This window comes from Heteronotia binoei, chromosome 3 (genome assembly GCF_032191835.1).
Source record: "Heteronotia binoei isolate CCM8104 ecotype False Entrance Well chromosome 3, APGP_CSIRO_Hbin_v1, whole genome shotgun sequence".
In the NCBI taxonomy this organism is placed as follows: Eukaryota; Metazoa; Chordata; class Lepidosauria; order Squamata; family Gekkonidae; genus Heteronotia; species Heteronotia binoei.
The window spans coordinates 49850612-49874100 of NC_083225.1; the positions used below are offsets into that span (position 1 = coordinate 49850612).

The following is a 23489-nucleotide window of genomic DNA, read 5'->3' on the forward strand; positions in this document are numbered from 1 at the left end:
GGAAGGCTTCAGATCTTGGCGTGATAGGATACAAGCCAATGACAAGCCGAGGCAAAGAACTGATTGGAGGATGCAGCTCGGGCTGCTCCATGTTCACATTGTATGTTCTTGCTGCTGGAGGTTTTAGAAGTTTCCAAAGGTCGACTTTGTGCATGCTTGAGATCCCATCTATATGATCTATAGACACCATGATGAAGCCTGTCTCTAGTCATGTGCTGGTAGCAGCTTTGTCCATACAAAAGCCAGACATAATAGGAACCTGTACTCTATGTGTTTGGTCTGACAAGACACAGAAGTATTACCAACAGTAACATTCTTCTAAAGGTGTTACTTTCCAGTCATGCTCACAATAGCTAATTGTTGTGGTTTGGCAATTTATTGGCAGTTTCCAAGCAAAGTATACAAGACTTCTATTATACTGTCAGGCTAAATCCAAGAAGTTACCTTAAGGTAGCAAAATATATTCTGGTCAAAAACTTAAAAATGATATTTTATTAAGGTAAATGGCAGTTATTTTTGGAATGCCAAACCAGACAAGATGTTATGAGTTCTGTATATAGAGCCGTTTAATAGGTATACAGGATCACAGCTGGGTCTAGACTGTGGCACTGGAACAAATTTTCCTAATTTTATTTTAAAAATTAATTTCCCTTTCCCTCCCTAATCAGAGGAGTTTGTTAGTTTACAAAAAACCCCAATAATCACTTAAATAAAGCAGATTAAAATGTACAATTCACATCAATAGACAAACTACTTTAAATCTAGTTCTGGACACTATTAAAGTCTTTAAAAAATTTACTACGTCACTGGCTTTATTAAAAACAGGGATGGAAATGCTCCTGATCTTCCAGAGCGGTCTGTTCCATAAATTTGGGGCTACTGCAGAAAACCTGAGAGTTGGAAGCATCTGTTACCACCCTGGGAGATAGCACATGTAAAGAGTATCTTATCTGGCCAATGGACTTGGAGAGAGAGTGTCGCCAAGAAATCTCATTGTGTGTGAACATCAAGAGAACCAGCACTGAGAATTAAACTTGGAAACACAGAATTAACTCAAAATGTATTCATTGTGGTCCAATCAGCACAGATGTGAACTGCAGTGTTTTGTACCAACTGAAGCTTCTAAGTTGTTCCCCAGAGTGCATTAAAAGTAGCCAAGTCTTGACGTTATCACAGTAGCATGGAACAGCATAGTCAGCTTATCTGAATCAAAATGGCATGGAAGGCATCTGGGACCAAATGAAGTTGGTAAAAAAGCCTTCTCTACAATATTTTTTATCTGTCTTTCCATCAACAGGAGCTAGCACCACACCCAAGCTCTACCAAATCAGCCAATAAAAAACTCAACCCATAAAAAATCCAAACAGTCCATTTCAGAACAGCAGCCTTGATGACCAGAATCTCTTACCGTATTCAGTTTGATTACGTTTCCCTCAGCCATTTGACCACAGCTACCAGTCACTGTCCAAGTGCGGAGAAAGCTGCTTCTACATATTGTTTTAAAATTGGATAAAGTTCAACTAAAAAAAAAAAAATCTTGATCAATTAACAACTCTGCAAAGAATTTTTTTTGTGGAACCTGCAGGAAAAGATACCATACTGCAGACTGCTTCACTTCAACAATAACTCTTAGGATATGATCACATATAAATGACCTTAAGCAAAGCAGAGCTATGATCTTTATCTCAACAAAGTAGTTCAGTAAGACCACATGATCTGTTGATCAGTCTCAAAAGATCAGAAGAGGTGGAATTCCCTCTTGCCATCTATAAAGGGATTTTTCACTACAGAGATCTTTGCTATTGAAGCAGGGCTGAAATAAAAATTGAAAGCCATCAATTAGGCACAAGGGCAAGGAAACAAAAGGTTAAACAAAGAGATTTTAAAAGTGCTTGCTAGATGCCTCTGTGAAATAATTCTTCTGGAATGTGAAAGTAAGGAAAGGGAAGTTAGCAGTGTGTCCAACTTGTAGCATAGGGCTCTGCTGCGGCTGCCTAAAAGAGGAACTAGAAACTTGCTGGAATAAGCACTAAAATAAGCATTGAGCAAATGTACATTGGAAAATGTCTCGGGAGCAAGTCAAAGGTGCAAATATGTTTTTGATGAAGGATATTGCTGCAAGAGTGTAAGCAACATCAATGCCATGTATGGAAAGACCATTCCTGTCTCCTCCTTGTTCCTTTAGTAATATGATGTATGGGGATATGGGGGTGGTCCTTTCCTGTAATTGTGCGATTCTTTACTGGAAATGATTGTCTGTGACTATAAAACTGTAGACCTTCCTGAAATCGGGGCTCCCGGATGTGTTTAGACATGAGTCTGATCTGGGGTCCGCGTACACGTTAAATAAACGACTGTTTCTTCCTGATTTCGCCTGTGGCCTCGTTTCTGCCTGACCACCAAGGGCTAAGGTTGCTGCTACACTACCTCAAATGTGAAGCCAAACTAAGAAAGGATCAAGAGAAGATGCAAATGAAACATAACAATTTAAAAAGCCTTCCTCAAACTTATTTTCCTGCCCTGAAACAGGCCTGTGGGATTATTTTAAGCAAAGGAAGTGGCACTGGCGCAGAAGAGGTTTACCTAATCCTGATCCAAATCAAGATCCCACATGGCTGCTGTTTGCTGTTAAAAACAAAACACTCCTCTTAAACATTTGGGAGTTCTATACACAGGCTTCCAGAGTGATACCCAATTTAGCCCTGCAAGCAAAACATGGGCAAAACAATGAGTTGGTTTACATTGCCTATGAATGAGTAGGCTGAAACCTTATTTGACTCCCTTGAACAAAGGAGCTGAACTTCAGGCTCTTAGGATTTCATTTTAAACTGTCTAATGAAAATCAGAAACTTCACATCTGAAATACGAGTGTTTAGGCTTTTATTTTATAACATGCAAACTCCATTAGAACACTTTAAAAAAGTACTCAGCTATAAGCTGTAACTTTACATTTATACATCAAAAGTGTTCAGTTTTTCAAAAACTGAACATAATTTTGTCTAGATCTGTTGAATGCTGATTTCTTTTGATCCACATACACGTCACATTAATTTTTTATATTTGTCCACAGTCTGTAATCACAATACTTTTTGACACTGTTCCTTTAGGACTGCCAAAAGATTCTACTTGCTTCACAACATCCATGCCATCCTTCACAAACCCAAAGACAACATGTTTAAAGTCCAAGTGCTCTGCCTTTTTTAGAGTAATAAAAAACTGAGAATTATTGGTGTCTCTGCCACGATTTGCCATGGACAGCAAGCCAGGGCCAGTGTGTTTTACTTCAAAATTTTCATCCTCGAATGTATCTCCGTAAATAGACTGTCCCCCAGTACCATCCTGTTTAGTGATGTCACCTCCCTAGAACAAACCAAGGAAATTCAGTGAAGCCATTAAAACAGTTTGAAATTTTACCATTCATTTTCAAAGGTTCCTTATTTGTATGTTAAGTGCCAGGAGGCTCAGACATTACATGCATTCGTATATACTGTCAGAATTATTTAACCTAACCAATGAGAGAAAAGGGTGAACCACTGGAGCTCAAAATACACTCTGATGACCCGTTTAAGTTAGTCTCTTATTTTATTTGGACTTACATTCAATACAGTGAATGGCTGTTTCTAGAGATATACTTATGTGAAGGAATACACAGGGGGCTCCAATTCAGAGAGGTGGTGTTTCATTCCCTCCCCACCGCCACTACTGAATACAAGCTGAAAAGAGGTTGTTCCTGGATCTAACCTGTGAACCGGGGTGTCGAACTCATTTGTTATGAGGGCCGGATCTGACATAAATGAGACCTTGCCATGTGTGTCATAAAACATAATGCCAGGTAGTGGAGATATAAACTTTATAGGACACAAACACAACATTATTTTTTTCTACTGAAAATAAAACATGCTTAAATCATAAGCATGCTTGAAGTATTTTATTTAACAGTTTCTGATAACTGACACCTCTTGCTCTGAATTGTTGCATTAAAATCTGGAGACAATGTCTGTGCTGTAGCAATTTTGAGTATGCTGTTCAGGTGTGTATCTGTAAGTTGCAAACCTACTTTTGATTTATTGACATTCATTACAGAAATCTCATGGTCATTGCTGTGAGCTCTGGGACCCAGGGAAAACACGAAATGACTGAGCATTACAAGGTTTTGTACATAAGTTGCTTGCTGTGCTGGTCAAGAGCATGTGATGGCACCATGGCACAGAGTGAGGGCTATGTGTTTATTTACAAAACTATAGTCTTCCCTGGAAAGTCATACCTTCCTATGAGGTAATACAAGACTAGAGAGACAGCAATTTATAGTGGTCAGTATCAGCTTACTATCTGAGAAGCCTAGGTTCAAAATCCCCAGGTTCAAAGTAAACATTGGTGGAGGGAAACCAGGAAAGCTTGGACAAGATGAGGTTAATAAAGTAAACCCACATAGGGTAACAAGGCAAAAAGCTCTTATCTTGAATAAAACTGTGTTGGTCTTGAAGGTTCTTTTTGCATTTCTTTTCTGCTACTGAAGCAGCCTCTCCTCACTTTTCCCCCCTTCCTCCCTCCCTCTTCTCCAAGCGAGAAGCCTTAGCCAATGGAAGAGCTTGGCTCTGTAGCTCTGCTGTTGAACTGAGAGCCTGGCACAGCTCTAGCTAAGCTAGGATCTCTCAGCCACACAGCAGAACTACAAAGCCAAGCTCCTCTATTGGGGGAAGAGGGAAAGAGCCAGAGGCTGCTTTGCTTGGCTGCATAGCACCAAAGAAATACAAAAATGGCAACTGAAGGAAGAAGAGAGGAAGAAGGAAGCAGAGGATGGCCACTTGTTGGCAGGCCTGACTGTAGCCCTGCGGGGCCAGATCAGTCCCATGGGTTGCACATTTGACACCCCTTGAAAACCCTTCAGTAGGTATACCCAACATTAACGTTTGCACTTACCTGACAGATAAAGCCTGGAATTATTCTATGAAATACGGAGTTTCTGAAACCAAATCCTTTTTCTCCTGTGCACAGTGCTCTGAAGTTCTCTGCTGTTCGAGGAACTATATTTGAAAACAATTCCATGGTTATACGACCTAGAAATTCACTGTCAGCAGAAATGTCAAGATATACCACAGGGTTAGTTTCCTTTGACAGTTCTGCTGCTAGGGATACATGGCCTTTCTGCAGCTCTGATAAGCTTTGTTGGCACTCTTCAAATCTCCTCTTGAAGGAATCAGCCAGTTCTTGGCTTTTAAATCTGACTGCAAGCTGTTCTACTTTAGCTTCGCCATCTGAAATTAAAATCCCAAATATTATTCCAGGTGTTGTTCCAGGTGTATTAGCTATGACATTAGGAAAGTTATGAAATATGCTGCCCCCCATAAACACTCACCTGCGTAATCCGTAGCAGTCCAAACCATAGCATTGTTTGAGGTATTCAAGGGTTTTAATTCCATTGCTTTTGTGATTATATGATTTGCACAGACTTTAAGAACTTGGTCCCTTCTCATTAAAACTCTATAGTATTTCTTCTGTGTATGGAACAATATTTTTATTTCTCCCACACCACGTTCTTTCCACTGATTGACTTCTCTGTCCCATCTGTAGAGTTTTGACCTCTCTTTGAAAGTAATTTCTTCATCTTCTTCTCCTGACTTCACCTCAACCTGGCAGATACAAGAAGTCATAATCTTATTCAGACTGCTATTACTATTACAACTTAATATAGCTCATTCCTGTATTAAAGGCCTTGGAGAAACCCTATTCCATTGAATGTGATTTGTGTACTACTTTTGTTTTAGAAATATACATAGCAATACTCAGAGTAGAAAAATTATGTTCAATGGTTCCCACATGTGTGCACATGTATGAAGAGGGGAGATGTACTGTCTAGCACCCCAGTCCAAGGAAATAAAAATATGACTGCTTTCCCAGTTATAAAGTACTATGCACCACTGCCTCTTGAAAGCTCTGAAATCCCAGGTCACAGTTCCTTCTTTTACCAACACCACTCAAGTTAATCCTACCTGTCATAGAAGGTAAGCTTCTGAAACTTCAGGAGTCTTTGCCTGAGTTCCTGCCACAGTTGGGAGGCAGAGTGGAATTCCCATAATATACTACAGCTTCCATGCATGTGAGCAAGTATTCTTTCTCCCAGAGTGTCCCTCTTCCAGTTCCTGTTAACTTCAAGCCTATTTCTCATTATCCTAGATTTGCTGATACCAACAACAATCCATGACTCTGAAACTTAAGGTGAGGTAGCAGATTGTCATCAACTGATGAAGATGAGAAGCCAAGATTGACAAACCTGGAATAAAGTCATGGATTTGTACCTTATCTAACATCTTCCTTGTTAATACATCTTCTAAGCTTCTGCAATATCCCATGGAGTTTCAATACATGCGCTAGTTATGCCATAAAGATTTGCAACACAGTAGCCATGTGGTATAGGAACTGCTGCAGGAACCCTACAGATAGTCATTTCCTCCCTATATCTCTGATTAAAGTTTTACCTCTGGCAGAGATACTATTGGTTCAAAATGAATATCATCACTATGTACAACTTCTTCATCACTCCCGTCTTCTTCATTCTCTCCTTTGGAAGCTGGCTGTGCTCCAAATACAGTTGCTCCCGTATCTGCCCACTTGAAGTTTTTGTCTGTTTTAAATAGGGGAAGGGGTAGAAAGAATCAGCATTGCAGAAAAAGGTATTTTGAATTTACAAACACAGTAAAGTTTACTGCATCAATAAAGTGCTTCACCGAAGGCCTCCAACACAAGTCTCCCTAAGTATACTCTGCCCATACACCTTTTAAAAGTGTTCCTTACCTTTAGAGCCAAAAGCAAAATCCCCAGAATTATTTGAAGCCAGATCAGCAAAAGACAAGCCAGGTATGTTGCCAAGGTCAAATGAGAAAGGCTGTTTTTCTGTAAGCAAGAACAATGTAAATGTCATTTTAGTGGTACTACTTTTCTTCCCTCTTTCTACCAATATAAGCAATAAAGATCTGTCCCCTTCTCTATAAACACAGATCTCTCAACCTGCCCTACCATTCAGCTACATACAAAGGATTTGAGGGTCATTTTTAAAGCTCTACACACAAACATATTCAATATGTTGTCTATAATCTAGGCAGGCTAAGGCACCTTTTTACACACACCATATTTCAGTGCAGCATGCCAAGTTTTAATTTTATCTTACCTAATTCCCTTCCTTTCTCTGTCCCCCATTGCACTTGCCTTTCACCCATGCAGGTCCTATGATTTCCAGCACAAGCTTTAGGTGCTCAAATGGGGAACCTCCCGCCCCCCAATCCCTTTTTCACCAGCAGAAAAACTAGCTGGATCTACCTCTGGAAACAGCATATGACTTTAAAATATATCCCAAGCAGGAGACTATACCCTGGTTGGTAGCGGCTGTAGAATCGGACTCATTTTCTTTTTTAGTTGACAAATCAACAGGTGTATCATCTATTCCCAATAAAGTCTGTGTTGTCTGTATAGGTTGTGTAACAGGATGTGATTCTTCATTTCTACTGGCTGCTGCAACAAGTGCATCTTCTATAGTGGACTTCACATCAACTGAACTTGAGACTTCACCGGTTTGAGCTTCCTGAAAGAGAAGTGCTGTAAAAACTTTTTTGTCCTTGTTAAACCAGATCTAAGTCTTCAGAGGTCTCAGGTGAATTTACGAGAGGAATATCAGATAGTACTAGAAACCACAGCTAGTTTATGCAGCTAGGTAGTAAAAGTTAAAAGAACTACAGAAATAATTATTTGCATCTTCAAGATGGTTTCATACCACATTAGTAAGGACTTATACTAGAATCACAGTTCAATGGGATCAAAATCCTGTAGTCCAACTCTTTCAAATTTCATCTACTTATCTTCCTTCCTAAACCAAATTATAATGTGCCAGACATGACATCAAGTGCAGTGCTGAAAAAAATTCCATGGGCCAAATAGTTTGAGGTAACTTATAGCCCATGCAAATGAACCCTAGCCATATGCTCCAAGCAAGGATTCCAGGATGACTGCCAATGTGGTCAGAGCAAACATACTTTCCTGAGCTGACATGAAATTAACCAGACCTTGAACATGAGCAAATCTTCATAAGTCACATCATGAGAAATTTAATTCTGTACCTCTCTATGTATTCAGCAGCCCATTACTAGCTGTGAAGAGCAACAGAAGAGGGAAAATTCAAGTTCATTTGCATCTTTCTATTTAATGTAGCATTATATAAAGATAAGCCCCACATTTTGTGGTTTACAAACCAAATCCAAAGATAAGGGAGGGAGGGGGAAGACCAGGGACAGAGAATGATTTGCTAAGTTTCCTGGATCCTGCAGAACACTTCTGGTGAGAGAAGGGATTTATCAGTGCAGCAGACATTCCTACTCACCCTCCTGCTGCTGCCCAAATATACAGGAGATTCTAAGGAACAGCATAAGCAAGAGTTGAGAGGTGTGCAGCAGGAGGGAAGAAATTATCAAAAGCTGCCATTCATGGAACTTCACTTGCAGGGATATTTAAGATCAGACCTTGTTACCTACTTTAGTTTCTTGAATTTTTCTAAGTTCTGTTTGAAAGTCTTCCAAGTTGTCATTGTCTTCTTCAGTATCACTGCTAATGCCACAAAGAAATGTTGGAGGAAGCTTCAGTGTCTCTGCTTTAGCCTTTTCTTCAGGAGTTGGTTTCTTTTCCCAGACTACAACACACTCACTTCCACTTTCCTCTTCATTTTCTCCTATAATACCTAAACAGAGAGCACCTTAGATTTTACTGAAAAGAATCAATGAGGTAAAGCATCCAGATAGTTCATGAAAAGGTTAGGCAGATCCATTTATTAAAAACTGTTCCTGTCACAATTCCAGGCTTATGTCCATTTAAGAAGTAATTTGGATGATCTCTTTAGTAGTGTTCTAAAATGAAATTTAATGAAGCTCCCAAGCAAGTGGCTGAGCAGCTGTGATGTCATAGAACATTAACACACTTTCCTTCGCAGATGTGAAATGTGTAATAAGCTGGGAGAAACCCCCCTACAGAAACTCTGCAAGCAGGAAAAAGCTTAGTGGAAATGACCAAAATACAGAGAAAGTAAGCAGCATTGTACCCAGAGATAGTGGGTGGGATTCAATCCATTTTCCACTGGTAAAAAGGGAGATTTCTGTGACTATCCAAGTCATGTGGGATAGGGACTGCAGTATGGAGAACTGGGCAAGACTGAGCAAAACAAAAAAGAAAAAGCTGTGTATATATACATACACAAATGCATGAAAAATGAGCCCTGCAGTGTGTGTACATATATACACACCAAAATTATAACTCATGTACATGAAAACTACTCTTATTTTTTCTAATAGATGCTTAAGGCGGTGATGTTATTATCTTTATGCACACTTCGATAACAAAAACAACAAACTTGGATTTCCTTTCACTAATTATTTGGTTTCTTATTATTCTATTAAGTCCTGAATATTATAATCAAACACAAATATGCACATTATTGTAAACTACTGCAAATTTGGAATCAAGAATTACACCCCTGGCAGCTTGATGTTACAAAACTTTTTCCAATCAATATGTTGTACCTCCATCAGTTTCCTTTGGCCTTGCGGGTTCTTTCGGTTCATCAAGATACAACTTCCCATGAAGATTCTTCACAGCTGTTTCGTAGTCCTCATCTGAAATATGAAAGGACTAATTACTACTGACTGACATGAACAAATTCAAGCTTACAGCAACAAATTGAAGAGCTAAAGTCAAACTCTTTTCAAGAGTCCACTACCAATACTGCCCCCCATTCACTTGTGTTCCAAGGTCTCAAGACATAGTACACAGCAGTAATCACTGTGAATGCAGGTTTCAACCCAGAGCTTGTTTTGTAGAAGACAAGTTGACAGCAACAGGACTTAACTTTAGTTAGAATTCAGCAGTCAGGCTTAACATAAAAATAAATGAATTCATAGTTTAAAAGAAGTCTTCTTCAAAAACAGAGAGTGGCATGTATTCAACCACTTATGAATGGAAGACATATAGAGATCCTCTCTGTTCCTGGAGCTCCCTTCTGACCTTCAGAAAGATTATTTCTGGGGCTGTGAATTCATGCAAGGGAACAGCTATGTGGGTTGATGGGCTGTAATGAGGATAGGTAGTAGGATTAAATCAACCCCTTTCCTCAGTGGAGCTGCACTTATGGAATAGGAATGAAGAGCAACTTCACTACAGAACCCCCCAACCCACATAGCCATTTGCAGAACTCCCCAACCCACGTAGCTATTTCTCCACATGAGTCTTGTGACTTCTCATGTTCTATAAACAGAATAGTAAGACATATGCTATTATCAATTTCTGAAAGTCAAGAAGATGATTTCAGGATCAAGAGTTGAGAATCGACACTGCAAAAGAAGTAACAGTAAAAGCATTTAGCAAATAACCATAGCTTTAACCTTTATATACAGAGCTATTCTTCAAAATTTGATGGTCATTCCACTAGCTAGAAGAGCTAGCCTGTTATAAGCCATATCTGATAGAAGCCTGTGCAATCTTTTCTTTGGCCATTCTTCCAGGGGCACTACTGTGCTTCTCCACTCTTATACAAACAGGGAGATAAAGCCATCAACTAGTAATGACATAAAGCAAAGGCAGGAACATAGAATACTGCCATCTTCCATAACAGATGGAGGCAAAAATATAGCCCTGATCTAGAACAGTGGTATAGTTAGAGAATCACAATTCAAATCAACAGCAACAACCATTCAAGCTTCTTTACTATGTTTTATGCTGCTCTGCATGACAATGTGTAGTCAAAACCAGAAACCCTTGTAATCACCTAGGACAGATTTATTACACAGTGGACAAAAGAAAAAAAGTCTGTCTAAATTTACAGGGACAGATTTTCATCTTTTAATACTATCCTGCAACATGAAAGCTTATTTTTCTGGAAAATTTCTTACCATCATCATCATCACTACTCAGATAACCAGGTTTGTTCTTGTAGCAGAAGAATGTTGGTGGCAATCTAAGGGAGTCTGCAAGAGCTCTTTGTTCAGGAGTGGGTGTTAATTCATAGACAATCAATACATCATCTGAAGTAACAGTATCTGGTTCCTTCTTAACCTCAGCTATTAAAAAAATACAAACACATATGAACTGTCTGAGTAAATTTAAAACAGCAGTTACTTTTAACACAAAAATATTTCAAAAGAAGCTGTAAGTATATCCAGGTAGAAGACATTAAGCAGCAAAGATCTAAATCAAACCAGTAAGTATGAGATGAGTATACTTCCAACCAAGGCCATTTGACCAAAGTCACGCCATGCTTGTTAGACAGCAGCTTTTCATCACAGCACATTTCCATCCACTGAACAGCACCTTGGGACCCAACACAATGGTGATAAGCATAAATCAAAAGCTAATTTTACATTATTTTACTTCTGATCATTCTTCTAAGAATTAAATTGGTACAAATAACCCTTATGTTCTAAATTTAACTTGACAAATTGACTAAATACGTGGCTTAAAGATCAGGAGTCGGATACAACTGGAATACTCCTCATTTAGTAAAATGAAGACCTTGACAACAACCAAATGTAAAAAAAAAATAAGTTTTGAAACTCATCTGCTACTCTTCCTTTGAGAATTACAAATCAGATTTTACCCATCAGATGTAAACTGTAGCCTCAGGATCTGGGGATATTTTCATCATAATAAAAACTTCCCAGGAAGGCTTACATTCTATCTTTCAAAATTAGTTATATTAATTAAATAGCATTTTTGCAAGGCTTGTTTGTTTACCTGAGTTTTTAACAAGGTATGTATGGCAGGTATCTTTTTGGGGCAAGGGAGTTATTTGGGGGATTTTATTTTACTTTAACTTTTAATGCTTTAATTATCACCCGTAAACCACATGAACCAAGAGGAATGGTAGGGTACTAATATTTAAATAAACTGTTATGTATTTGTGATCAAAATGAACAACAAATCAGAGGTAAAATGCAACTAATATTTTTAAGTCCTAGTTGTTCTAGCCACTGGGTTTAACTTTTTATTTATTAAAAAAATTATACTGCTTTTCACTTTCAAAGTGATGACCTTACAAAAAGACACTGAAAATGAACTTTTAAAATAATACGCATATATAAATCAGCAACTAAAACAACAGGAAGATCAGTAAGATAGCACCAAATTAAACAAACATACCTTTAACTGCGGGTAAAAAACAATGATAGACAATGAAAAAAGAGGCCCTTTCTTAGGTTACCATCCTGTCTTGCCTCAGATGACACAGGCTCATGAAACAGGTCCCCCAAAGAGGTCTGTAATGGTTTCAGAGCCAGTACAGATTAAACAAGACTGAAGTGACAATGGCTCCTACAGCCCACTCCAAAGACCCAGGTATTTTACTCACTGAATAGTATTCTCTATTGATACCAGTCACAAAAATGCCTTCACTTTTCCAAACGTTCAATTTTTATATAGACATTAAAATCCCTGTTTATGCCTACACAGAAAACAACTAGTGTGGTGTAGTGACTATGGTGTAAGACTAGGATCCGGGAGATCCAGGTTTAAATCCCCACTCATGCCATGGAAGTTCGCTGGGTGACCTTGGGTCTATCACACAGTCACTCTCGGCCTAACCTACCTCACGGGGTTGTTGTGAGGATAAAACTAAGGCAAGGAAAAGAATGTAAGCCACTGTGGGTCCCTATTTGGGAGAAAGGTGGAATATAAATGAAGTAAATAAAGGCCTTGCTTTTACTTTGCTGTAGTATGTTCATCAGTACCACCTCAACAATTCTATGTATAAAAAACTGGAAAATAAAGAAGATTTGGGGAGTCTAGTTAACTAAAATAGAGATAAGCAGCTTTCTTCTGGTGGTTCTCTGCAATGCTGAATGCAGTTTGCTAAACTGCAAAAAAGCTTAAGCTTTTCTGTATTTGAAATTTGAAAATACAAGGGGCAATGTAAATAGATCTCCTGACATACAAATCGCCACACACTGATATCCTGCATCAGGTCTACATTAAATCTTCTTCTGCTGAAACAAAGGTCTTTGTCATTATCTTGTATGACTATACTTGCATCATAAGGCTCAGTACGTTTTACCAGAAACAATAAGCTGCTGAATTGAGTCGCTGTACATTTTTTCCTATCACGTTTTAAACTTTATGTTGAAAGCTCAAAGTATTAATGGTGTGATATTTTTGTTTTAAATTTTACTGCCTGTAAAACTTAGAGCCTACAGTAAACTCATGGTGCAAGTACATTCTACCAAGATAATTCAAATACTCCTAAGCATAATATATTTTTGGTAAAATTGCTTTCAAAATTTTTTAGAGTGCTTCCTCCAAATCTTTCAGCATTAAATGCTTTTCACTTCAGAACAAAGCCATAAAATTCCCATGTTCCTGAAAAAAATACCACTTTGCTGGATTCAAATGACTTTAAGTCAGTTGGTGGTAACTGGATAATGCTGGGAATCAAATAATCAATGCCACAGACCTTAGAGTACACAATTATCTTTTAAACATGCAAAGAGCATAACATGTTTTCATGCACATTAACTGTATCAGTATGCGCTAGTTTCACATAAGACCCACAGACAATTTCTAAAGGAGTGTTAAAAGTGTTCTAGCATTCCACAAAATGAACTGTTCTGAGAACAAAATCAGCACAGTTTATCCAGGCATGTCACCAACTAACACAAAGGCAAATGTGTTTTATAAGCCATATATTAAAAATTCAACTAGCTCAATCCAGATTTTGCTGTTCTAAATTATGTCTAAAACGCTCTCCTGGTGGTCACCTATGAAATGACAATAGCAAAGTTTTCCAGATAAAAGCATGACACTCTTTACAAGGCTGCAAATCCTCTGGACACCAAATTAGGCGCAAGCCTCACTGAATGCAGTGAAACTTCCAAAGAAACATGCATAAGATCATGCTGCAAGTGCCACATCAGACGATCACACAGCTCCGCTTGTTAAGTCCTGGGATATTATGGTCATATAAAATGCTAGAATCTAAAGCACAATTAGCTGCTTTCCACAGCTGAAAATGCTGCAGATACAAGTAGCACACTTCCCATCTCAAAAAGTAGCCACAGAAGTAGCCAAGAAGTAGCAGTGGAAGTTTAAAATAGGGTGGATCCTACCCTTATCCTCCCACTCCACTGAGCAAAGCGTGAAGGCAGAACTCCTCCAGCCTTTTTCCATCTTAAATGGCTCTTCTGTTGGATGGGTGGATCGACCCTATTTGTAACAGGCAAGTGTTTCAGCTGAGAGTTGAGGCATTCAATTAACTTGACACCCCAAACTCTGCCCCAAATTCAGTTAACTTGACACCCCAAACCCTGCTCACATGTCTGAAACCTACAGTAGAATTTCTACATATTATAGTACATGAATAAGAAACATTAGCATGGCTGCAGTATTTATCAGTTAACCTAACCAATTAACTAAAAACTTTTCAGTCAATTAAAAAGTTCTCCCAATTAATCAGGTAGCAGAGAAAGAAAGAGTAGGTTTTAAACTAATTTAAAAACTTGGATAGTATTCACTCTTAGAAGACACATTTCTCCCTCTTGCAGATTTTTTTCTTTTGAGATGCTGCCTGCTGACATACATGCATTATCTATAAGTGTGCTTCAGAACTATTGCTGTTACTTATAAGCACATTTATACAGATTTAAAAGCTTAACTTCCAATGATTAATCAATTCAGATTTCCGTGACTGGGTGACTGTAATGGTGAAAAATGAACTCCTGTGAGCTTATACTGCTTACTGTTTCATTGGCAGTGATAGACTGTAGGCTTCAGGTGAAATAAAGGAGAAGAGGATTTAAAGGGACTGTTGAGTGTTTTAGAGAAACTAGCTCAAACATACCTAAAGTGGAAATAATTCTTGCCTTGATTATTATGCCCCCATCTTAAAAAAAACCTGTAACCATAACAGATTTTACTACAAATTTCATGAACATTTCTCAAATAAAAATTACTATTAATTCATCTTAAATTGAGCCTTTAGAAGGGACAAAAGATGAACCCTTTTGGATGTTATTTTTCTTGGTTCTACTGCCTTGAAAAGAAAGTTAGAACTTATTAGAGGTATGTGATAAGTTCTCAAAGAGCACGAGGCACCTGATACATATACAACTGACAGAATTTAAAAATGGAAGGAAACGATGAATAGAAATGACCAAAACTTCCTCAGTTCTAGCTACAAAACTGCTTTATGACTCTGAGGGAAATAAGCAGTGATTCTTATAAAGTCTATGTTGTTGGAATCTTGAAATGCAGACTCCAACTTGAAAATGTGAGCTTAGACTCACTTAAAGATAAGTTTGAGATTGCACCAGGGTTTGAATATGGAAGCTGGGAGAACTAGCCAGCATTTCCTATACCTGAAACTATCAAACTGCCCTTCCTCACTTAAACTTTCCCAATTCTCAAATGCAGACAATAGTGGCATTGGCAAGTCTCAATCAACTACACAATCAGACTTCCAGCCTACAGGCAGCTGAAAATGCTGCAGATACAAGTAGCAGCTTCTTATAGACCACAGCTCAGCAACTGTGCAATGTGTGAATGGGGCAGGGGGTTGGGCTGCCACTGCCCTATTATTAAGTTTGGGGAAAGGGAAAGATAGGGTTCCAATTTACACCAGCTTTTCAGAGCATCTCTGCTAATATCTGGGGGGGGGGGAGGTTTCTGTTTCTGTACAACTGGCAATGTACACTTGTAAAAAAGTGAGTGCAAGCTGAATCAAGATGTAGGAGAGTTTCCTCTTCACTAGTAATAAAGACACTGAAGGAGACTTGCCTTACCAAATTTGTAGTTATATTCAGATCATTTAAACTGACAGTAATATCTATATTTTATAGATCAGGGGTGGCCAATGGTAGCTCTCCAGATGTTTTTTGCCTACAACTCCCATCAGCCCCAGCCAGCATGGCCAATGGCTGGGGCCGATGAGAGCTGCAGGCAAAAACATCTGGAGAGCTACCATTGGCCACCCCTGTTATAGATTATCCTTGATGTAGGAAAAAAAATTCCCCCTCAGGGAATTTCCTAGAGTCTGATGCATACAAAGAAATCACCTATTAAGAGAACTGGAAATGAACACAAGAGCGCCAGATCAGAAGACAGTGGATTTATGTCCCACCCCCTATGCTATGAGTCTAAGAGCGGTCACAATTTCCTTTATCAAAGAATTGTTTTCCTTGTATATTGAGGCCTAAGCTAGGTGCTGCTTCTGACATGAGCTGGGTCAGGATTTCACTGATGCAACTGCTCTTTTAAGAGTCAGATGTGATGTCAGGGAACAAACATTCTCAAGTGTGATTTGGCTCATGATAATAGCAAAGGAGCAACTTCAGCTTTCCATCCAGTGCTATTTTTCTGCTGAAAAAGCTGCTGCTTGCCCTGCTGTGGGGGTGCACATGCACTCTCTCACTGCAGTTTGTGCAGCCTCACAGGGGGCACACAACCCTCCCCCCAAGCTATTTCCACTTGAGTGGAAGGAATGGGAACTGCTTTCTTTCTTCCATTACATTACATCCGACAGTAAGAAAAACAGAGTAGAGCTGCAAAACCCCAACTTGTGTCAAATATAGCATCTTGTTTGGACCTCATACAGCATGAAGAACAAATCCAGCATCTATACTGGTTTCACAAATAGCCAAAGGCTCTAGAACTTTCCTGCCCACATTGAGTCTAGCAAGCAGAACTATTATTTATTCAAGTTATTCTGACTTTCCGTAAAAGGTATCTAAGGAGCAGCTTACAGAAATAAAGCTTTTCGGAATACTGAATCAAGCTAAGCTTCAAAGTCAACGGCTGAGTACTGCTACATAAGAATTTAGCAATCCACAAGTTTAAAGGAACTCAAGAATCAGTTTACCACCAAAACAATGATACAATCACTATTATTCCCCTAAAGCATGCTTGTTAATTAGTCTACACTTTCAACCCATTAAACAGCCAGTTACTTTGTCCAAGTTGAGGAGCTTCCAAGAAGAGATGTAACACTACATTCAGTGCAGTGTGTAAATACCTTTACTACCAGGTGGAGAGGAAGATGTGCTGGTCCAAAAGGCCCTTGGGTTACATTTAAAAAGGCTAAAATTTAATCCTAGAAGATAAATGGTGTGATTTAAGTATTCAGTTAACACTCTTTAGAGGGCAAGGGATATGGCCAAACAGACACACTAGATTTTACATTGTATTATATGAATGTGATCTAGTGCGTAAAGATCTTTTTAGCAGTAGCACTCATAACAATGCTATTAACTGTTGCATAACTTTTAAACAGTTTTAAGCGGTAAAAACTGTAAGCAATCTTACAGGTTTTTTAACCTAAATTGTGACAAACCATTGAGGACAAGTTTAAGGATTCTATTAGGACTAATGTTGCCTTTCACTGAAACAACATATTTATGTCAACACATGTAATATGAAAAATATGTAAGCTGATGAATTCCTGTATCGTAGTCTTTCTTTGCCCTCAGCCTTTTAAAGAAAGTTGCATTTTCTGTTGGCAGGACAGACATATGATCAAGTACTGATTACTCCAATGCAGACTACATTTTCCCCCTTCACCCTTGAAGGTTAAACAGCAACTTGATACTATCTCTACAAAATTAAATCAAGGCTGCAGCAGATTCTTAGAAGATGCCTTAATTTTATGACCTGAAACCATATTTTTCTCCTTGGCCCATCTTCCCTTTTTCTTTCAGCCCAACTCAGAAATCCAGAGAATTTTGCATGTTATTTCATGCAATTTTGTTGGGTCTTAATAAAAGCTATTACATAGCTTTTTTCATTACACTTAATAGTGCAACCCAGTAGTATTCCTGTTAAAATATCACATCCCTAAAATCTAACAAGCAAAGCACTGTGATAACTGGAATACCATTTGAAATACAGAACAATCCCTCATGCAAAGAACCCACACTTTAGCCAAACAAAGATACCTAAAAAAGAACTTATCAGAAACTCACCTGATTTGACTCTTCATAAGGAAAACATCCCAACTAGGAATGTTTAGCATCTGAAGTCATGTTCGGATATCAAAATAGTTATAGAAATCAAACTATTTATCTGTAACTATTGTCCATTGATTTAAACAAAAAAAACAAGGGCCAAAACAGCAACCAAGCTTTAGAGCCTTATTTGAAGCTTCAATGCTTGTATCAATCAAGCTCCTGTAATGTTCAGACCATGACTTTCTAACGTCAAAGGTTGACACTTCAGCAATGAGGCCTAGCCCATGTTGCTGTTAATGAGTGTTCAGAAGCTTCAGCTAACACATAAAATGCTGTAGTCCAAGCGTCTAATTAGCCAGGTTAATGAGAACAGATCAACACTTCAGCAATAGAGCTACTTATCATATAATCTTCTATATGGAATTGAAGGAGGTTGTTATGACCTTATAATTATATACTGCACCTTGCATGAGCACAATGCTTCTTCATCCAATAATTTTTAAGGTTGCAAAGGAATATTAGTTTTAATGAATTTCTCCCCCTATCTTTTCCTTTAAATTACATTTAGATTTGCAGTTTTATAGATTTAGAAACTGTATATTTGTGGATATATTTGAAATAGAAGTCTTTGTTTTGACCTACTGATACAGGGCGTTGGTGGAAACACAGATACACTACAAACAATTCTAGTTTATGACTTGAATTTCAAGAAATGCTCACCTTTTTCTGGAATTTTAAATGAAAAGTTAGACGGTCCTTCCATTCTGGAAGTAGCCATTTGAACTTCTTTGCCATCAGAGGGTTTCCAGCCACCACCTTCTTGAGGTCCGGCAACTTTGCAGTTTACAGTGCCAAACATGTCCCCTGTTTCTTTCCGTATTGTGCTTTGACATACTGAACTATCACTCTGGCTCTTGGGAGGAGCATTAAAACTGAAACCAAACAAAGATCCTGTTGCTGATGTGTTTCCAAATGTGAACGGTTTCGATTTCTCACTATTAAAAATACTTTTGACAGATTCTGAGCCAAACACAAATTTGGGTGGTGAAACCACTGCTTTCGTTGGCGTCTCAGAAGTACTTGACACGTCTGAAGTTTCTACCATTTCATTAACTGGCTCTTCTTTTTGCTTTAGATCTGTTCTCTCCCTGGTGGTTTCTTCCAGTACAGCAACAGCAATTTTTCCACATGGAGATTCTTTTGGAGTATTAGTACGTGAAGAGAGTGGGGTGATTAAGGTGTTTTTTTCTTGAGCGCATCTTGCTTCCTCAAAAATTTGCTTAAAGGAGTCAGCAACATCTTGTAACTTAAATCGCACAGCCAAGAGCTCTATCTTTCTTTCCCCATCAGCAAAGTCACATGCAGTCCACACCCATGCCCTCTCTGTTCCTTTCATTTGTTGGATGTTCATATCTGGAGTTATTCTATGATTGGCACAAAGCTTTAACACCTGATCCCTTCTCATGACAATACGAACTTGCTTAGTGTCATAATTCTGCAAGATCTTTATATCTCCGATACCTCTCTCTTTCCACTGATTGGCATCTTTATCGTATCTATAGAGCTTGGCTCGGTGACTGAAAACCACTTGCTCATTTTCTTCACCACTTGTCACTTCTACAAGGTCAGGCAAAGGTACTACTGGTTCAAAGTACTGAACATCTCTTTCATCTTCTTGGGTAATGTCCGACTCCTCATCTGTGCCTACGGAAGTCCTGCTTTGGTTGAGTTTGGAAGGAGACTTTGAAGGACTCAGAGCAGATTTGAAGCTAAAGTTAAACCCTGCTGTAGACTCTCCAAACCGGAACAGGTTTTTCCTCACAGGGCTACTCGCCCGAGGCAATGCATACACAGAACTACTGGAACCATCATCCAGTGCTTCCCCGCGCAAGTCATAGTTGTCCCATTCTAACGTCGGCCCAGTGCTGTCAGCATGTGGCTTTATAATCAAATCAGAAGTGCTAGCAGCAGAAACAGAGCTTCTGTTTTCTTCATCTGAAAGCTTAGTTTTATCATCTGTCAGGAAGGTTTTGAGATCTTTCAATCCACTTTTCATTTCTTCTGCTTTCTGTATGAGCTCAGCTGTTTTCCCAGTATCCACAAGTTTGTGCGGAGTTTGGAGTGGTATATCCAGCAGCAGTCTTTGACATTCTTCAAATTTTTGTTTGAAATCCCCAGCCTGCTCTGGGTTTTTGAATTTAGCTGCCAATTGCTCCAGCTTTGCATCACCATCAGAAAAGTCACTGGCTAGCCACATCCATGCTTTGTCTGAGCCAGACAGGGGCTTCAGGTTCATGGTGGTCGTGATCCAGTGGTTAGCACAGACCTTCAGTACCTGCTCACGTCGCATCAACATCCGCAACTTGCCATTAACTTCATTCTTAAGAATTTTCAAGTTGCCCACACCCCGTTCTTTCCACTGGCTAGTCTCTGCATCAAACCGAAACAATTTTACCCTTTGTGAGTATAACACTGTCTCATCCTCTTCACCTGTGACAAGTTCCACTTTTTCAGGCATCTGGACAACAGGCTCAAAGTGAATATCATCATTGTCTTCTGTTTTATATGCCTCATCATCCTTGTCAAGATCAGCAGAAGTATTTGCTTTGGAAGGAGTCTTACCCTGAGAAGAAAAAAGTTTTTCACCTGCACCAGTAAATCCCTTAAAATTTGGGTCCTTTTTTCCAAATTGAAATCCTTCACCAGCTGTTGTTTTCGCAAGATCTGCAAAAGTGAAAGTGCTGCTATGTTGGCCAAAAATTAAACTGCTACTCTGTTTGCTAGACAGATCCTGAGATTTTTCACCATCTTCTCCCTCAGAGTCCTTCTTTTCAACAAGACTATCGTCTTTGTTCTGTTCATCTTTTGCAACACCTTTACTAGGCTCTGTTATACCAAATTTAAATCCACCTGGAGGGACAGGCATTGAAAAATTAAATCCACTCTTTATAGGCTTAGCTTCCGCACCAGAAGGAATCTGGAACATGAAGGAAGAGGACTTATCTTGCTCTACAGGATGGCCAAATTTAAAGCTTTGTTCTGAAATGTTACTCTTAAAACCTGTCCCTAGAGGTCCTTTGGTGGGCTCTGATAACTTGCTTTTGAAGCCAAATGTGGGAGGCACAGTATTAGCAGGCAGGCACAGAGCACCATTACATGGATTTGGAGCCTGGCATGCTGCACAAGTTGCTGAAGAGGCTTTATTTCGTACTAAGCATGTGCTGCAGTCCCATTCACCTTCCTTTTTCAAAAAAGCAGCCCCAAAGTCACTTTGTTGGAGCTTTGGAGTATCTGCTTGGCCAAATTTGAAAGTGGCTTGAGGACCAAATACTGGTGCATCCATTCCACTGGGATTCTTGCAGCCAGTACAATGAGACACATTGGTTTCGTTTTTTACAGAACAGACCCTGCATTCCCACTGGTTTTCTGTTTTAGTAGAAATGGATCCAAATGTACTCTGTGCACTTTCAGTATTTGGCTTGAAAGCTACAGCAGATTCTGTCTGAGGAGTCACAGCCACTGTTGCTTTATCAAGTGGCTTTGGATTCTGGCATGCTATACACTTCTGGGCACTTTCTTTATTTCTAACCAGGCACACATTACAGTCCCACTGATCTTTTTTCAATGTAAACTGCTCACCAAATCCATGCACAGTGTGCGCTGCCTGAACTCCTTTATGAAAGGAAAAAGATGAAGGTATAGATCCAGTTGATGTAACTGTAAATGTACTTTTGGTATTAGCATTTTTTGCTGTATTGTTCATGTTAGAGCCTGACCCTTGACTGCCACCACTGACAGAAGATGTACCACTCTTAAAATGAAATCCAGGTTCAGGCTTACCAGAATCCTTTGCATCTTGAGTTATTTCTCTCGATGACCTACTATTTTGAGTAGCCTCTTCACTGACATTTGCTCCTGAGTCCTTTAAGCTTTTCTGAGCTTCTTGAAATTTGCTCTTGAACATCATAGCTTCTTCTGGTGTTTTAAATCTGATTGCCAGTTGCTCAGGTTTTGGCAATTCATCTGCATAGTCTAAGGCATGCCAAACAAATGATTTGTCTGACCCAGCATTTGGTGTCAAAGTCATTTCAGGACTTATATAATGATTTGCACAGATTTTCAATACTTGCTCTCGCCTCATCAGTAGTCTGATTTTGCCAGTTATTTTATGTCTTAGAATTTTCACATTACCAACACCCCTCTCTTTCCACTCTCTGCATTCAGCATCAAAACGAAAGAGTTTTGCTCTGTTGCAGAAGATTTCCTCCTCATCCTCCTCGCCTGTTTTCACCTCAATCTTGTCAGGTAGTGGCACAACAGGTTCAAAATGAGGCCCATCATCATCTTCATCACCACCATGGGTACTTCCACCATCTGTTTCATGACTTCTGTTTGCAACATCTAAATTTGGAGTACTGAACATAGGTTTGCCAAGGTCTTGGAAGCTAAACCCATCTCCCTTAATGAAGCCACAGTGTTTGGGTTGGTTCTGGCCTGTTTTTTCTGTGAACGAAACACCTGAAGCATTCTTGATACCAAAGCTGAAGATATTGCGTTGTCCAACAGCATTTTCAGCAGCAAGCTTTTGTCCTATATAGCGATCCTCTTTAATAGGTTTATCTGATGTTAGAAGGCCCAAAAGACTCTCGCTGTTACTGTAGGCTGCACTGTGGGGTTGCGTTGCAACCTGAGGTGATGAAAAAGTAAAATCCCCATCATTAGATTTGAAATTAGAATTAAACTTGAATGTAGTGGACTGATTAGACTGAGGAGCAGTTATCAGTGAAGGCGGCTTTGCTCCCTCTGCTGGTATAGGCTGCCCAAAACTAGGTTTCCCAAATTCTGTCGCCTTTGGCTCTGCAGATCTTGGAACTGGAGGTGCTGCTGATGGTTTGGTGAAATAGCCCGGCTCAGGGAGTGGTGGGTTTGTGTTTGTTGGTGGAACACTGTAATTGTAATAGTCCTCACTGTCACGAGGTGACAGAAGTCCAGTTGCAGGGGAGTCGAAACGTAGTGGAGTACTATACATTTCTTGTGAAAACATACAAGAGGTATTTGGTAGCGGAGGAGTATGCATTGGCTGTTGATACGTGTATATATGTTGCTGAGGTGTAGGTCTATTCATGACGTAGACAGGAGCCTTAAAAAAACACACACACAAAATATTCAGTTTTAGCCATAAAGCCTTAGTAGTTGTAGCAAATAAAGTTTTTAATTTACATTTTATGGTGAAATGCCACATTACATTAAGCTATAGGTAATCCCCCACACAAGCTGTGTTAAAAGTGGAAAATGATGTTTTTCAGCAGGAACTAACAAAAAAGCAGTGCCAGTGGCTGCATCTGGAAGGGTGGTGGGGAATTATAATAATCCTAGCATGACAAAAAACAAACAAACTGTAATTCCACCCATTTTAAGCTGTTTTTGTTTCTTTCTATCCTTCTTGAAAATGTTAATTAACAAAGTAACTTGGCTTTTGCAAGCTGAGTTTTCGTATCTTTACATACAAAAACACTGTGTCACCATCAGTAA

At 39.1% G+C, this 23489-nt stretch overlaps 1 protein-coding gene across 2 annotated transcripts in view; it reads right to left on the minus strand.

Annotated features, from left to right (window-relative positions):
- Positions 1-2863: 2863 nt before the first annotated feature.
- The window catches only part of LOC132568192 (E3 SUMO-protein ligase RanBP2-like), a 42042-nt gene continuing 21416 nt past the window's right edge, over positions 2864-23489 (minus strand). The window contains exons 20-29 of one of the 2 annotated variants that reach the window (XM_060233766.1): positions 18678-23097; positions 10923-11090; positions 9558-9650; positions 8520-8722; positions 7366-7576; positions 6793-6891; positions 6477-6622; positions 5357-5630; positions 4921-5255; positions 2864-3360 (exon numbers count right to left, since the gene is read on the minus strand). In XM_060233766.1, coding sequence (XP_060089749.1) covers positions 3055-3360; positions 4921-5255; positions 5357-5630; positions 6477-6622; positions 6793-6891; positions 7366-7576; positions 8520-8722; positions 9558-9650; positions 10923-11090; positions 18678-23097 — 6255 coding nt within the window. In that variant the 3' untranslated portion in view covers positions 2864-3054. Of the gene's footprint in view, positions 3361-4920; positions 5256-5356; positions 5631-6476; positions 6623-6792; positions 6892-7365; positions 7577-8519; positions 8738-9557; positions 9651-10922; positions 11091-18677; positions 23098-23489 lie in introns of both variants that reach the window. The other variant, XM_060233765.1, reaches the window with a different exon arrangement.